The sequence below is a fragment of the Ornithorhynchus anatinus genome, chromosome 2 (assembly GCF_004115215.2).
Source record: "Ornithorhynchus anatinus isolate Pmale09 chromosome 2, mOrnAna1.pri.v4, whole genome shotgun sequence".
Classification (NCBI taxonomy): domain Eukaryota; kingdom Metazoa; phylum Chordata; class Mammalia; order Monotremata; family Ornithorhynchidae; genus Ornithorhynchus; species Ornithorhynchus anatinus.
In genome coordinates, this window is record NC_041729.1 from 62,576,327 (window position 1) to 62,593,154 (window position 16,828).

The following is a 16,828-nucleotide window of genomic DNA, read 5'->3' on the forward strand; positions in this document are numbered from 1 at the left end:
TCTGAAGCCAGTAGTGAGGAGTTTTTGCTTCATGCGAAAGTTGATAGGCAACCACTGGAGATTTTTGAGGAGGGGGTGACATGCCCAGAGCATTTCTGTAGAGAGATAATCCGGGCAGCAGAGTGAAGTATAGACTGAAATGGGGAGAGATACAAAGTTGGGAGGTCAGAAAGGCTGCTGGTGCAGTAATACAGTCGGGATATGATGAGTGACTGTACTAATAAGGTAGCAGTTCGGATGGAGAGGAAAAGGTAGATCTCGGCGATGTTGTGAAGGTGAAACCGGCAGGTTTTGGTGATGGATTGGATGTGTTGGGTAAATGAGAGAGCGGAGTCAAGGATGACACCAAGGTTGTGGGTTTTGAGACAGGAAGGATGGTAGTGCCGTCTACAGTGACGGGAAAGTCAGGGAGAGGATAAGGTTTGGGAGGGAAGGTAAGGAGCTCAGTCTTAGACATATTGAGTCTAAGGTTAAGGGCCATAGAAAAGGTCAGCAGCAGCGATAACTGTTTAATCTGGTTGATTTATTGCTGAATTTTATGCAAGACTTTGGGTCCTTAAGAATAAAGAGATGAATGTTTAGGAGCAAACAGGTGACTGATTTGTTGTGAAGGCGGGCAGCTGTTGATATGTAAAAAACCTGGTTGTTGTCACCAGAGTGTCAGACAGGCACACCTGTTCCCTGTCTCCAGTGTGTATTCAGGCCAGGCTGCAAGAAGTAAGAAAACGGAAAGGCTGCTTCTTCACCCCAGCAGTTATGGATAGAGTTCTTTGGGTCCCAGAGGGTGTAGGCAGTGGGGCCCGGGCCCCTGTCTTTCCCCACTATAGTCCTTACTTCACTTTGCTGCCCTGATCATTTTTCTACAAAACCATTGAGGCAGTGTTTCCTCAGTCCTCAAGGGCCTCCAGTGGTGGCCATTCCACCTCCACATCAAACAGAAACTCCTTTCCATCAGCTTTAAAGCACTCAATCACCTTTCTCCCTCTTACATTGCCTCCCTGATTTCCTAGTACAACCCATCCTGCACAACTTGGTCCTCTAATGCCAACGTACCCACTGTACTCACTGTACCTCTATCTCATCTATCTCACCGCTGCCCACATCTTGCCACTGACCTGGAATGCCCTCCCTCTTCATATCCGACAGATTCTCACTCTCCCCACCTTCAAAGACTTATTCATTCATTCAATTGTATTTATTGAGCACTTACTGTATGCAGGGCCCTTGGAATATACAATTCGGCAACAGATAGAGACAATCCCTGCCCAACACGGGCTCACAATCTAAAAGGGGGAGACAAATAGCAAAACAAAACAAGTAGATAGGCATCAATACCATCAAAATAGATAAATAGAATCATAGAGATATATATATACATCATTAATAAAATAGAGTAATAAATAATACATGCAAATATGCACAAGGGCTGTGGGGAGAGAAAGGGGGTAGAGCAGAGGGAGGGAGCAGGGGCGATGGGGCGAGGAGGAGGTGCACAGGGAAAGGGAGAGCTCAGTATGGGAAGGCCTCCTGGAGGAGGTGAGCTCTAAGTAGGGCTTAGAAGAGGGGAAGAGAGTTAGTTTGGCAGATGTGAGGAAAGAGGGCATTCCAGGTCAGTGGTAGGATGTGGGCCAGGGGTCGATGGTGGGACAGGTGCGAATGAGAGATCGTGAGGAGGTGACTGGCAGAGAAATGGAGTGTACAGGGTGGGCTGTAGAAGGAGAGAAGGGAGGTGAGTGAGGTAGGAGAGGGCAAGATGATGGAGAGCTTTGAAACCAAGAATGAGAAGTTTTTGTTTCATGCGAAGGTTGATAGGCAACCACTGGAGGTTTTTGAGGAGGGGAGTGACATGCCCAGATTATTTCTGTAGAAAGATAATCAGAGCAGCGGAATGAAGAATAGACTGGAGTGGGGCGAGACAGGAGGATGGTAGATCAGAGAGGAGGCTGATGCAATAATCTAGTCGGGATTTTATGAGAGCTTGTACCAGCAAGGTAGCAGTTTGGATGGAGAAGAAAAGGCAGATCTTGGCGAGATTGCGAAGATTTTGGTGACGGATTGGATGTGTGATGAATGAGAGAGCAGAGTCAAGGATGACACTAAGGTTGCAGGCCTGTGAGACGGGAAGGATGGTAGTGCCGTCCACAGTGACAGGGAAGTCAGGGAGAGGACAGGATTTGGGAGGGAAGGTAAGGAGCTCAGTCTTGGACATGTTGAGTTTTAGGTGGCAGGCAGACATCCAGGTGGAGATGTTCTGAAGGCCTGAGGAGATATGAGCCTGGAGGGAGGGGAAGATAACAGAGGAGGAGGCGTAGATTTGGGTGTCTAGAGAGTGAATGAGTTCACCAAGGGAGTGTACTCTCTCAGGCACTTAGTACAGTGCTCTGCAAACGGCAAGCTCTCAATTAATACCATTTAAAAAAAAACTCAGGGAGAGAAGTGTGCACACCTAACCGATTGAGAAGTAGCTACAAGCCTCCCTCAGAGGGCAAGCAACAATCCTGCCTTTTCCAAAGGCAGCAGCCAAAGAGAAGTCAGCATTCCCTGCCACTCTTCAAGATTGTAAGTTCTTCCTTTAGATTGTAAGCCCCTTGTGGGCAGGGAATGTGTCTATTGCTATATTGTACTCCCCCAAGAGAGTACAGTACAGTGCTCTGCACACAGTAAGCGCTCAATCAGTACGACTCTTCCCCAGATTCTAATCCCAACTCTGCCACCTGTCTGCTGTGGGACCTTTGGCAAGACACAATCAATTAATGGTATTTATTGAGTGCTTACTGCGTGCAGAGGAATGTTCTAAGCACTTGGGAGGGTACAAGATAACAAGTATGGAAGACACATTCCCTGCCCACAACAGGTTTACAGTCTAGAAGGGGAGACAGACATTAGTATAAATAAATAAGTTATGGATATGGACCTAAGTGCTTGGGCCTGAGGGGTGACTAAAGGGAGCAAATCCAAATGGCAACTTTTCTGTTATGGTTTCCTCATCTGGAAAATGGGGATTCAATATCTGTTCTCCCTCATATTTATGCTGTGAACGCGATGTGGGATGGGCTGTGCCTGACCTGAATAACTTGCCTCTACGCCAGGGCTTAGTACAGTGCTTGACACACAGCGAGCCATAGGACACAAATGCAATCCTACTACTACTGCGAAACAGTATGGCCTAGTGGACAAAGCACGGTCCCGGGAGTCAGGCGGCCTTGGGTTCTAATTCCGGCTCTGTCACTTGTCTGCTGTGTGACCTTGGGCAAGTCACCTCACTTCTTTGTCCCTCAATTACCTCATCTGGAAAATGGAAATTACGACAGTGATCCCAGGTGGGATATAGACTGTGTCCAACCTGATTATTTTGCATCTACCCCGGCCTTTAATAAGTGCCTGGCACATAGTAAATGCTTAATGAATACCCTAAAAAAACTACTGCTATTTATAATTTTTTTAAAAGCACCCGCTCCCTGGGAGAAGCTCTTCACAGTCAAGTGGCAGCTTCCTCCCTTTCCCCCAGTGACGCAGCAAACAGGCTAGGCTCAGCTGCCAGCCAGCGGGCTCTCTCTCCCCTTCCCCGGGCACACGACTTGTGCGGGGTTTGGGGCATAGGGGTTGGGGGACCGCTTAATGTTGCTGCTCGAGAAGCAGTGTGGCTCAGTGGCAAGAGCCCGGGCTTGGGAGTCAGAAGTCATGGGTTCTAATTCCACTCTGCCCCTTATCAGCTGTGTGAGCTTGGGCAAGCCACCCAGCGCTTAGATCAGTGCTTGGCACATAGTAAGGGCTTAATAAATACTATCATCATCATTATTATTACTTCACTTCTCTGTGCCTCAGTTCCCTCATCTGTAAAAGGGGACTGAAGACCGTGAGCCCCACGTGGGGCAACCTGATTACCTCGCGCCTGCCCCAGTGCTTAGAACAGTGCTTGACACATAGTAAGCGTTTAACCAATACCATCATTATTATTATTACTTCACTTCTCATCTGTAAAATGGGGATTAAGACTGTGAGCCCCACGTGGGACAACCTGATTCCCCTATGTCTACCCAAGCACTTAGAACAGTGCTCTGCACATAGTAAGTGCTTAACAAATACCAACATTATTATTCTCTGTGCCTCAGTTCCCTCATCTACAAAAGAGGGCTGAAGACTGGGAACCCCACGTGGGACGACTCGATTACCTCGCATCTACCCCAGCACTTAGAACAGTGCTTGACATATAGTAGAGAAGCAGCGTGCTCAGTGGAAAGAGCTCGGGCTTGGGAGTCAGAGGTCATGGGTTCAAATCCAGGCTCTGCCCCTTCTCAGCTGTGTGACTGTGGGCAAGTCACTTCACTTCTCTGTGCCTCAGTTACCTCATCTGTAAAATGGGGATTAACTGTGAACCTCACGTGGGACAACCTGATTACCCTGTATCTACCCCAGCACTTAGAACAGTGCTCTGCACATAGTAAGCGCTTAACAATACAACATTATTATTATTATTATTATAGTAAGCACTTAACTAATACCATCATTATTATTATTATTACTTCACTTCTCTGTGACTCGGTTCCCTCATCTGCAAAAGGGGGCTGAAGACTGGGAACCCCACATGGGACAACCCGAATACCTCGCATCTACCCCGGCGCTTAGAACAGTGTTTGACACATAGTAAGCGCTTAACCAATGCCATCATTATTATTATTACTTCACTTCTCTGGGCCTCAGTTCCCTCATTTGCAAAAGGGGGATGAAGACTGAGAGCCCCACGTGGGACAACCCGATTACCTCGCATCTACACCGGCACTTAGAACAGTGCTTGACACATAGTAGAGAAGCAGCGTGGCTCAGTGGAAAGAACTTGGGCTTGGGAGTCAGAGGTCATGGGTTCGAATCTCGACTCTGCCCCTTCTCAGCTGTATGACTGTGGGCAAGTCACTTCACTTCTCTGTGCCTCAGTTACCTCATTTGTAAAATGGGGATTAACTGTGAGCCTCGCGTGGGACAACCTGATTACCCTGTATCTACCCCACTGCTTAGAACAGTGCTCTGCACATAGTAAGCGCTTAGCAAATACTAACATTATTATTGTTATTATTATAGTAAGCGCTTAACAAATACTATCATTATTATTATTATTATTATTGTGGTAAACGCTTAACAAATACCATTATTACTATTTCACTTCTCTGTGCCTCAGTTCCCTCATCGGCAAAAGGGGGCTGAAGACCGGGAGCCCCACTTGGGACAATCCGATTACCTCGCATCTACCCCGGCGCTTAGAACAGGGCTCGACACACAGTAAGCGCTTAACCAATACCATCATTATTATGGTTACTTCACTTCTCTGTGCCTCAGTTCCCTCATCTGCAAAAGGGGGGCTGAAGACTGTGACCCCCACGTGGGGCAACGCGATTACCTCGCGTCTACCCCGGCGCTTAGAACAGTGCTCGACACATAGTAAGCGCTTAACCAATACCATCATTAGTATTATTTCACTTCTGGGTGCCTCAGTTCCTTCATCTGCAAAAAGGACTGGGAACCCCATGTGGGACGACCCGATTGCCTCGCATCTACCTCAGCGCTCAGAACAGTGCTCGGCACATAGTAAGAGCTTCACAAAGACGACATGGTTATTATTATTATTAATGAGCAGGCGCACGAGCCCCGGCCCTTTTAGAAGGCGGGGCCTGGCTCCGCCCCCACGTCGAGGCCGGTCCTCGGGCGGCCCTCCGGCCATTGGCTGTCGCCTGGCGACCCTCGCTGCCTAGCAACGGGGCTCTTCCTCCCCCATCCGAGCTCAGCCGGGCCGTTTCCCGGGCAACCGCGGCCGCCGGCCGAGCGGGGACGGAGCGGGGACGGAGAGGGGACGGAGAGCAGCCATGGGGGAGGCGACCTGCGAGTCGGGCTGGGTGACCCCCTCGGGCCCGCTGCTGACGGGGGAGCCGGCCCCGCAGACCATCCCGGTGTGCGCCTTGCCCCCGCGGGAGTACCAAGTGGCCCGCAACACGGGGCCCTTCAGCTCCTCCGGCCTGGCCACGGCCGGCTTCCGCGGCGCCCGCTACCTCCCCGACGAGTGGCACCAGAACAACTACGCCCGGTACTACGAGGCCTTCGCCGACTGCGACGGCTTGGAGCGCGCCCGCCGGGAGGCCCGGCAGCTGGCCACCGAGGCCGAAACGCGGGCCCAGGGCACCCAGGCCGACACCACCAAGAAGCTGGGCGAGCGGCTCCAGGACCTGCACTTCTGGAAGTCGGAGCTGCAGCGGGAGATCGAGGAGCTCACGGGCGAGACGGACCTGCTCCTGGCCCAGAAGCTGCGCCTGCAGAAGGCTCTGGACGCCCTGGAGTTGCCCTTCTCCATCGCCATGGACAACCTGCAGTGCCGGGAGAGGAGGCGGCCCCCCGACCTGGTCCGGGACAGCGCGGAAATTCAGCTGTTGAAGGTGACGCCCGCCCTGCGGAGGCTGGAAAGGCCAGAGCTCCCGGCCGGGCCCCAGCGGGGAACGCAGGCGGCCCCCACGGCGGGGGCTGGCACTCTTTACTCCATGGGCCATCCTCGGCCCGGGTGGACAGCATGCAGTCAAGAGTATGTGCAGGGAACGCGCGGCCAATGTCACCACCACCCGCGCAGTACAGGCAGATAACACACGGTAAAGGGTACGTGCAGAGAACACGCAGTGGAGGGTCACTCCAGAGCATGCAGTGCGTGCGGAGAACACGCAGAGCACATGCAGTAAATCCCGAGAATGTGTGGTGAAGGTAAAGAGTGGAAGTCACACATGCAGAGAGTACCCAGTAAAGAGCGTGGTCCCTGCAGAGTCACGCGGTGAAGAGTATGTGTGATACATGCAGAGAAGATGTCACGAAGTCCAGGAACACACAGTAAAGTACACGCAGAGACCATGCAGTAAAGAGTGCCACCGCCCAGCCCAGGCCCGCTGTCCGAGTGCGACCCCAGAACCATCCTTGGGATGGTCTTAAGGGCAGCATCCCTCTCTTCCAGAGCCCCTTTGGCTGAAGGGAGTAAGGGAGATTGGTTGGGGGGGAGGAGAGGGTAAGAGGCGGGGGAGGAAGGAGGTGGGAATTCCTGGTTTCCCTGTAATACAGGGCAGGTGAGTTCCCAGACTCAGAGGCAGTGCCAGGGTTCACCCCGGCCTGGGAGGAGAAGGCCAAGGTTCTGTACCCCCACCCCCCCTCCACCTTGGCTTGCCAGTGGCGAGAGGGAGGCGGGGATGCAAACGGGGCCCAATGTGGGGCAGCAGGTGGTCCACTTGTCGAGATGTATTGAGTGGCCGCCCTCTGAAGGCAGTGAGCCGCACTATGGAAGCACGAGCCACATTTCCTGCTCACAAGGACCTTCCATTCTAGAGGGCAGGGTGAACATTGAATATTTTCAATTAGGTACACTGCCCTTCCTCCCACCTCCCCTAGGTGATAATAATAATGATAATAATCTGTGGTATTTGTTAAGCACTTACTATGTGCCAGGCATTCTACTTAGCCCTGGGCTGGGTACAAGCAAATTGGTTTGGACATAGTCCAAGTCCCACACGGGGTTCACACTCTCAATCTCCATTTTACAGAAAAATTAAGGGACTTGCCCAAGTTCAAGGTTATTGCCCAAAGTGATAAAAATAATAGGAATAAGAATGATTGTGGTACCTGTTAAGCATTTACAACCTGCCAACTACAGTATTGGGGTAGATTCAGCATCATCAGGTCCCACATGGGACTCACAGTCCGAGTAGGAGGGACAACAAGTATTAAATCTCCATTTCACCGATGAGGAAACTGAGGCCCAGAAAAGTGAAGTAATTTGCCCAAGGTAACAAGGAGTGTAACAAGTGGTGGAACCGGGATTAGAACCTAGGTCCTCTGACTCCCAGGCCTGGGCTCTTTACACCAGGCCATACTGCTTCCCACAGTGGAGGTGCTGCCCTCTCCTCCTTTGGAGCATCCATGGAGGTGGGGAGGGTCGGGTGGGAGGGCCAGCATCCCAGCTCCCAAGCCTTGGGGAATCCCCCCGTTGTACACCAATCTTCTGAGTCGTATGCCAATCCTCTGATTGCTGCTGCTACTCAGGGTAACCCCAGAAGCTGCCCGTAGCAACTGTAGCCATGGTGACCGGAAGACGCAGTGGGAAACTGGGGCTGTGCTCCCTGCGTTGCTCCTGATTCCTCATTAGCTGCAGACTGAGCACTGGGGGAAGCCTCAGGGACCCCAGGCATCTCCTACCTGCCCCACCCTTCATGCCAGAAGGACCCCTGAGAGGTCAGGCAGCCCAGCCCCCACCCATCAAGCAGGTTACTAAATAAAGCCTCCAATGCAAGGCGGTGTCTGTTCTTGAGACTCCCTCCTGGAAGTTCTTCCTCAGATCTCACCAGGTGTGCTCTGAAGACCTGCCTGATTCAACTGCTAATGACACAGCTTCTCTCTTGGGTAAAACGAGGGAGGAGGTCCCAGGTATTTGCTCTGTTCCTAACTGAGAGCATACTCAAAACGTTGCTCTGGTTTCCAGTTTAGCCCCACCCTTGGCTCAGATTCCATAAACCCTCATCATTTCCACTTAATTGGGCCCAAGGGATTATTTGTATTGAAACGGAGAAAAAGGGTCCCACCCCTACTTGTGTCCTGTCCTCCGGATCTCAGGGTTAGGGAGAGTGAGGTTGACAGAGAAGAGGGCAGGGGCTAGGTTGGGGCCGGGGGGGTGGGTGTAGAAGTATATGGTGAAAGTCACTCAGGACTCTGGGCCTCCCGTACAAATCCCAGAAAATGGGCAGTATGACTGAGCGGGTACTGAGCTCATTCCAGCTTGGACGAGGTCATCTGTCGCTGTAATAAAATGTAGCATTGAGAGCATCAGTAGTTTACTCACTGTACCTCAATCTCTTCTATCTCGCCACTGAGTCTTTGCTCATGTCCTCCCTCTGGACTGGAGCTTCCTCCCCACTTCAAATCTGATAGACCAGCGCTCTCTCATTTCCAGAGGCCTACTAAATTTATATCTCCTCCAGAAAGCTTTTTCCGACTAACCTCTCATCTCCCCGCCCTATTCTCAATCCATCATTCCATCAAAGTATGCAGAGCAGTCTATTAAGTACATTATAACAGTTAGCAGACACGTTCCCTGCCCGTAAGAAGCTTACGGGGAGCTCACCCTCTATCTCCTGTGCACTTGGGTCTGTAGCCCTAAGCACTTTGATAATCATCCTACTCCCACAGTGCTTATGAGCATCCCCTTGTACTCTAGTGTTTGTACTATCTCTAATTTATTTTAGTGACTGTCCGCCACACTTCCTTGGGGGAAGGAATCGGGTCTACCAATTCTATTGTCTTGTACTCTCTGAAACACTTAGTACAGGATTGTGCTTCACAGTAAGCACTCAGTACATGTCACAGATTGATTCCGCCCTTCCCTCCTCCTCTCATGGGAAGACACATTCCTTATGACAGCAGTAAACCAAGATCAGTGAACCAGGATCAGAACCAGCTTTTTCCAAGCCACATGGGCCCCCGTTCCGGATCTCACCCTTCCGGAAACCGGCACTGATTGATGGATTGACTGACTGACCGAAGGGCCCTCTGAGCTGTTTCTGAGGCCCAACCATATCTGACTCCTCGGCCCTCGTTATTGCCCCATCTCAGCTGCAGACCCTCCGCTGATTCACTCCACACCACTGGCAATGTTGACTGTGACTGGCACTGACACTTCTCAGGTCCCCACACCCAGAGTGGTAAATCTGAAGGTTTAGATGGGACGAGGAGGACCAGATTTCAGGCTTGGAGTTCCTCTGGACACTAACTGTCCACTGCGGCAATTTTCTGAGCTTTCCAGGCAAACGGTGGAACAATCAGATCATCACAGTTTTCCTCCCAGTTCAGACATGGCATCGGCTCTCTTCATGGCCAGTATTTTGATGTCCAGTGTCCAGCCTTCCTACATCTTGGCTCCCGTTACCTCGCCCCATGGCTCAGAAGTTGTAGTAGCAGTGAAATAGTAGTATTTCTGGTAGTTATCATGCTCAGTGGAAAGAGCATGGGCTTTGGAGTCAGGGCTCATGAGTTCGAATCCCAGCTCTGCCACTTGTCGGCTGTGTGACTGTGGGCAAGTCACTTAACTTCTCTGTGCCTCAGTTCCCTCATCTGTAAAATGGGGATTAAGACTGTGAGCCCCACGTGGGACAACCTGATTCCCCTGTGTCTACCCCAGCGCTTAGAACAGTGCTCGGCACATAGTAAGCGCTTAACAAATACCAACATTATTATTATAATTATTATTAATAGCAGCCATCGTCTTTATCGTAGTGGTATTGGTATTAATAATAATAATAATGATGGCATTTGTTAAGCGCTTACTATGTGCAAAGCACTGTTCTAAGTAGTACTGACAAAAGTAGCAGCAGTAGTAGTAGCAGGAGTAACACTAGTATAGCAGAAGTAGTAGAAGTTGTACCAGGAGTAGAGGGAATCGCAGTAATTGCAATGGCATCAGTATTCATTAATAATAATAATAACTGTGGCATTTGTTAAGTGCTTACAATGTGCCAGGCACTGTACTAAGTAAGCTCTGGGGTAGATACAAGGTAATTGGGTTGGACCAAGTTCCTGTCTCCCACAGAGCTCACAGTCTTAATCCCCATTTTCCAGATGAGGGTTCTGGGGCTCAGAGAACTGAGTGACTTGCCCATGATCACACAGCAGGCGAGTGGCAGAGTCGGTCCTTCTAACCCCAGCCCCATGCTCTATCCAATAAGCCATGATGCTTCCCTTTCATTGAGTGCTCATGTGATGCAGGGCACTGCACTGGGCAGAAGCAGGGTCCTGGACTGGGCAGAATTAGGACTTTCCACTAGGCCGAAGCAGTGTTTGTACTCGGAGGGTGATGGAAAGGGCCACAGGGGTTCTGGAGCAGGTGAATCCCCTGGACAAACTCTGTAAGCATAAGGGAATTGTGTAGTTGAACGGCATTTTATGTCAGGCAAATAGCAGAAATAAAGACATCACCTGTGCCACGTGACTGAAGTCTACCCCGCCCCTGAATAGATTTCCCATGGGCACAAGGGGTGAGCAGTCCCCAGTCTAAAGCCCATAGGAGAAGAGGTCACCACTGGGGGAAATACAGTTCCGCCACGAGAAACGCCGTCAGCAGCAATGAGAAAAAATCCAGCCTACACCTTGAAATCTAAAACATCCATTATCCTGCTAATTGACAGTCACACGTGATGGTAGTGAAAGTAGCTATCATTAACTTCAGAGCAGAATATTGGCAGTTTTCCAAGCTTACTCTGCATTCAGAGGGGTTTCCCTTCAGTACAGGCTGTGACAAGATTTGAGGGAGAAAACTGAGGACCAGACAAAGCAAAGACAGTACTGTCTGCCATCCTTAAAATTGGCTTTCTGAGTGAACAGCCTAATGGAAAGAGCACAGGCCTGGGAGCCAGAAAACCTTGGGAAGTCACTTTAACTTCTGTCTCAGTTTCCTCAAATGCAAAATGTGGATTCAATGCCTTTTCTCCCTCCTACTTAGACTTGTGAGGCCCTTGTGGGACAGGGACTCTGTCCAACCTGATTAACTTTCATCTACCCCAGCCCTTAAGAAAAGTGCTTGACCTTTAATGGGTGCTTAACAAATCCCATTAAAAAAAAGGTCTTCGCTCAGTGAGAAGCTCCAGGTGAGTGACAGAAGCCACCAAGAGTTCCAGGCTGGCCAGCACCATCCTGTGGGCCAGGATGGTTACCTTGGCCAGCTGTAACCCTGTTCATGGTGTAGAAATATTTGCATTCTATTTAATTAATTAACTCAATCAATTAATCAATTAATTAACTCAAAATATTTATTGAGTGCTTACTATGTGCAGAGCACTGTACTAAGTGCTGGGGAGAGTACAGTATAACAATAAACAGACACATTTCTTGCCCACAATGAGCTTTCAGTCTAGAGGGGGGAAGACAGACATTAATATAAATAAATAAATTACAGATATGTACATAAGTGTTTTGAGGCTGGGAAGGAGGAAGAACAAAGGGAGTAAGTCAGGTCAGGGCGATGCAGAAGGGAGTGGGAGAAGAGGAAAAGGGGGCCTAGACAGGGAAGGCCTCTTGGAGGAGATGTGCCTTCAATAAGGCTTTTTAGGTGGGGGGAGTAATTGTCGGATTTGAGGATGGAGGGTGTTCCAGGCCAGAGGCAGGATAATAATATTAATAATAATAATGTTGGTATTTGTTAAGCGCTTACTATGTGCCGAGCACTGTTCTAAGCGCTGGGGTAGACATAGGGGAATCAGGTTGTCCCATGTGGGGCTCACAGTCTTAATCCCCATTTTACAGATGAGGGAACTGAGGCACAGAGAAGTTAAGTGACTTGCCCACAGTCACCCAGCCGACAAGTGGCAGAGCTGGGATTCGAACTCATGAGCCCTGACTCCAAAGCCCGTGCTCTTTCCATTGAGCCACGCTGCTTCTCCCATGTGGAGGATATGGACGAGGGGTTGGTGAGATAGATGAGATGGAGGCACAGTGAGAAAGTTAGCATTAGAGGAGCAAAGTGTGCGGGCTGGGTTGTAGGAGAATAGTGAGGTGAGGTAGGAGGGGGCAAGGTGATGGAGTGCTTTAAGGCAATGGTGAGGACTTTTTGTTTGATATGGAGGTAGATGGGCAGCCACTGGAGTTTTTTGAGGAGTGGGAAAATGTGTCCTGAACGTTTTTGTAGAAAAAGCAGTAGAATCTGAATGAATGAATGGATGGATGCATGGAAGAAAGAAAGAAAGACAGACAGACAGACAGACAGAAAGAAAGAAAGAAAGAAAGAAAGAAAGAAAGAAAGAAAGAAAGAAAGAAAGAAAGTGCATACCCACAGAAGTACTGAGGTTGGGTATGGATAAATATGTAAGAGCTAGAGGCCGGGCCAGATGTGGACACGCTTGCAGATTTTGGGGTTCCTACATGATGCCTGCCAATACATTATTTATATTATTTATAAAGGTTTAGTCATATTAATGTCTGCCTCCCCCTCTAGACTGTATGCTCATTGTGGGCAGGGAAATTGTCTACCAACTCTGTTGTACTGTACTCTCCCCAGCACTTAATACAGTGCTCTGCACACAGTAAACACTCAGTAAATACCACTGATTGTGTTCACTGTTGCAGAAGTGTCTGCTGGCATTGGGCATTTGCTATTTTTCCTCTGGCCTTTGGGGGACCCAGGAGCTCTTGGCCTTAGTCATAGCCATGCCTTGGTCATGGTGGGGGTTGGTGTGGTCACTGGCAGCCCTCGTGCAGCCCGGACAAAGAGTCTCATGTGATGTCACATGTGCTGTGCCCCGTGGGCAGCGGTAAGTGGTAACATCGGGCCCTTCGCGTTCCAGAAGCCCGTCCGAGTCTACCCAACCTAGAGCCTATCTCCAGGGGATCCCTGACCCCGCCAATTCTTTCCAGAACTTCCTATCCCCCTCCCGGGTCCGGTGGACATGGGTGCCACGTCTGAGCCCAACTCACTGGCAGAACAGGCTGGACATATACAAGAAAAACAGCAGACGCAGAGGCCTTGTCCAGACCAAACTGTCCGACATTGAAGCGACCTCACCCAGGCCTGCTCACAGCTTCCTCTTGGAATGGAAAGCCCTTCTGCCTCCATTCTTTCCTTATCAATCTGAAGTATTGACTGAGCAGACACCGAGTGCATCCTACCGTACTCAGCACTTAGGAGAGCGCAAGAATGCCAATAAACATGATCCTAGCCCACTAGCGAGGGAGACAGACACTAAAGTACCTTTCAGGGAAGCGGAAATGATAGAAAATATAACGATCCATACATAAATGCAATCCAAGTACTTAGTGATGCAGAAATTCGAAAGCATCAGTAGTGGTGGGAATATGATGGGGAGGTGGGAGATTAATTAGAGAAGTCCTTCATTCATTCAATCATATTCATTAAGCGCTTACTGGGTGCAGAGCACTGTACTAAGCGCTTGGGAAAGTACAATACAGCAATAAAGAGTGACAGTCCCTGCCCACAACGAGCTCATAATCTGGAGGGGGAACCCTTCTACGGGAGGTGGGATTTCAGAAGGGTTTTGAAGATGGAGAGCACAGTGGTCTGTTTGCATTTGATGCGAAGGGGAGTTCCAGGCAGAAGGGAGGCAATGAGCAGGTGATTGGAAGGTGGGTAAGATGAGATGGTGGCTCAGTGAGTTCTGCCTTTTGAATGAATCCCTATTTGCTACATCTTTTCAATAACCGGTCAATCAATCATTGATATTTATTGAGCTTACTGTGCGCAGAGCACCATACTAAATGCTTGGGAGTGTACAGAACAAGAGCATTGGTAGACCCATTCCCTGCCCATTGGAGTAGGGGAGAAACCAGCAAAACCACATTTTCCCTGAATCAATCATGAGTATTTATTGAGGGCTTACTGAGTGCAAGGCACTGTATTTAGTGCTTAAAGGAGCCAGAAACAGAAGCAAGATACAAGTTTTCTGCCCTCAAGGAGAAGACTGATCAAGATCACTTGCAAACAGTGGGTGGAGGAGAGAAGAGCTAAGCTGTAACAAGAAATAGAACCAGGGTGAACTAGCTGAAAATTGAAGGTGCAAAAGATATAGAAATAAAGAATCCCCTCAGACATAACTAAGGTCTCTGAGAGCAGACCTGGCAGGCACATTCCCCACAGGACAGGCCCTTGCCATCGGCCTGTCCAAGAACCCTGGGGTCAATAATAATAATAATAATAATATTGGTATTTGTTAAGCGTTTACTATGTGCAGAGCACTGTTCTAAGCACTGGGGGGGATACAGGGTAATCAGATTGTCCCACGTGAGGCTCCCAGACTTCATCCCCATTTTACAGATGAGGTCACTGAGGCACAGAGAAGTTAAGTGACTTGCCCACGGTCACACAGCTGACAGGTGGCAGAGCCGGGATTCGATCCCATGACCTCTGACTCCCAAGCCCGGGCTCTTGCCACTGATCCATGGAGTCAGACAGAATACTGTTCAGTCTTCTAAACGTGGAGGGAAAACAGAGGAAAAGTTGGCACTAGGCTGGCATCAAAGCCACCACCATTAGGAGGCAATGCCATTCCACAGGCCCCAGGAGCAGAAGGGCACTCCAGGGGACGATTTGTTTTATCTTTGAGCTAGGTCGAGGGTCCTTGGTACCAGGTAGCAGGTTTTCCTCAGAAGAACCTGATAGGTGTCAGTTACTCAGATGACTTTTCTTTATCAAAGCCGGGCAATTCAGCCTCCAGTCGTCGCTAATCAAATCTAAGGTATTGTTTGGGTTTCCTGCATTGATGTCTTTGGCCTCTGCTTAAAATCCCAAGCCCTAATGACATTTCAAACTCATAAACTCCTATCTGCGGAGTAGGGATTTGCTACCAGGCAAATCCATAGACCATCTGCTCAACTCAAGATGGTACCTAATCTCTCTCTCCTTCTGGCCTTGTAGGGGTTACAGTCAGCACAATCTGACTGTGTACCCCTTAATCACTTTGATCCTCACGCCAGTCCCTCAGCACTTAGGTCCGTATCTTTGTATTCTACAATTTCCCCTATCCTAATCTATTTGAATGTCTGTCTCCCCTTAGACCGTCAGCTTCTGTGGGCAAGGGATTGCATCTCCCAGCTCTGTTATATTGGCCTTTCCCAAGTGTTTAACCCAGGGTTCTGCATGCAGTAAGCGCCCATTACATAACATGGATTGATTGCTTCATCGATTACTCTTTGCTCTTGTTTCTAAACTACATTCTCCGTGCCTCCCCCCTCCTTCCAAGAGCCATGTGAGCATCTCCCCTCTCAGTGCTCGTGGAGCAACACTACAGTGCCACTTCCCACTGAGTGTTGATGATGACAGCGCCTCAGTCCTGAGGCTTCAGGGCCTATGAGGAGGAGTCGAATGTGACGCTGTGGGGGTGGTGCCCTCTCTGGTCCTTGCCCACCCCATTCCTGTCAGGTCCCAGAGCATCACAAGTGAGCAGGCAGGCAGGGGTGGGGCTCACTATGAAGGACACGCGAAGAATTATTTCACACGGGACCCACTGACGGCCAAAGTGACCAAGGCCCAAGGCCTACGCTGGACCGAGGCACCCAAATGCTAGATTGCAAAAGATCTCAGCTGCCTAAAAACGTGGGTGAAGACTGTGTGAGAACTTCACAATATATAGAATCCCTGCCCTCCTTCTGCTGGTGATGCTCCCTACAGTACTCTGCACACAGTTAGAGTACTCCCTTTGAATGAATGAATGATTGACCTATAAGATAATTGACTGACTGATAAGAACTGGGATTCATCTGTGGTTTCATCTGTAGTCTCCCCTTCTAGACTGTGAGCCCGTTTTGGGAAGGGATTGTCTCTATCTGTTGCTGAATTGTACTTTTCAAGCGTTTAGTACAGTGCTCTGCAAACAGTAAGCGCTCAATAAATACGATTTGAATGAATGAATGAATGATGGAAGACCCCATTATGGGATTTGTGACCCTCTCAAATACTCGACACTGAAAATGAGGAGATATTAAGTTCTAAGTTCTTGCCTTTCTGAGTCATCTATGCACTTAAGCTCTGTGACCTTTGGACATTTGATATTCGCCCCAGCCCCACAGCACTTATCTGCATATCTTTGTATATAAGTTGCTTTGTACCCTCCTGAGTGCTTAGCATAGTGCTTTGCACATAGTAAGTGTTCAGTGAATACCACCGATTGATTGACTGTGATTAAGGTAACAGTGGATGATGTTCTCATAGGCACAATTGTGATAATAGTACCTTCTCCAAATGCTAAGAGGCAGCACAGTCAAATGGAGAAAGCACAGGATTGGGCAGTCAGGCAAATGGGGTTCCAGTCACAGCCCCCTC

At 49.5% G+C, this 16,828-nt stretch overlaps 1 protein-coding gene across 1 annotated transcript in view; it reads left to right on the top strand.

The window, feature by feature from the left end:
- The first annotated feature begins 5,774 nt into the window (after positions 1-5,774).
- TEKT4 (tektin 4) overlaps positions 5,775-16,828 on the top strand; it is a 34,115-nt gene continuing 23,061 nt past the window's right edge. The window contains exon 1 of the mRNA XM_029047804.2: positions 5,775-6,419. Coding sequence (XP_028903637.1) covers positions 5,856-6,419 — 564 coding nt within the window. The 5' untranslated portion in view covers positions 5,775-5,855. The remainder of the gene's footprint in view (positions 6,420-16,828) is intronic.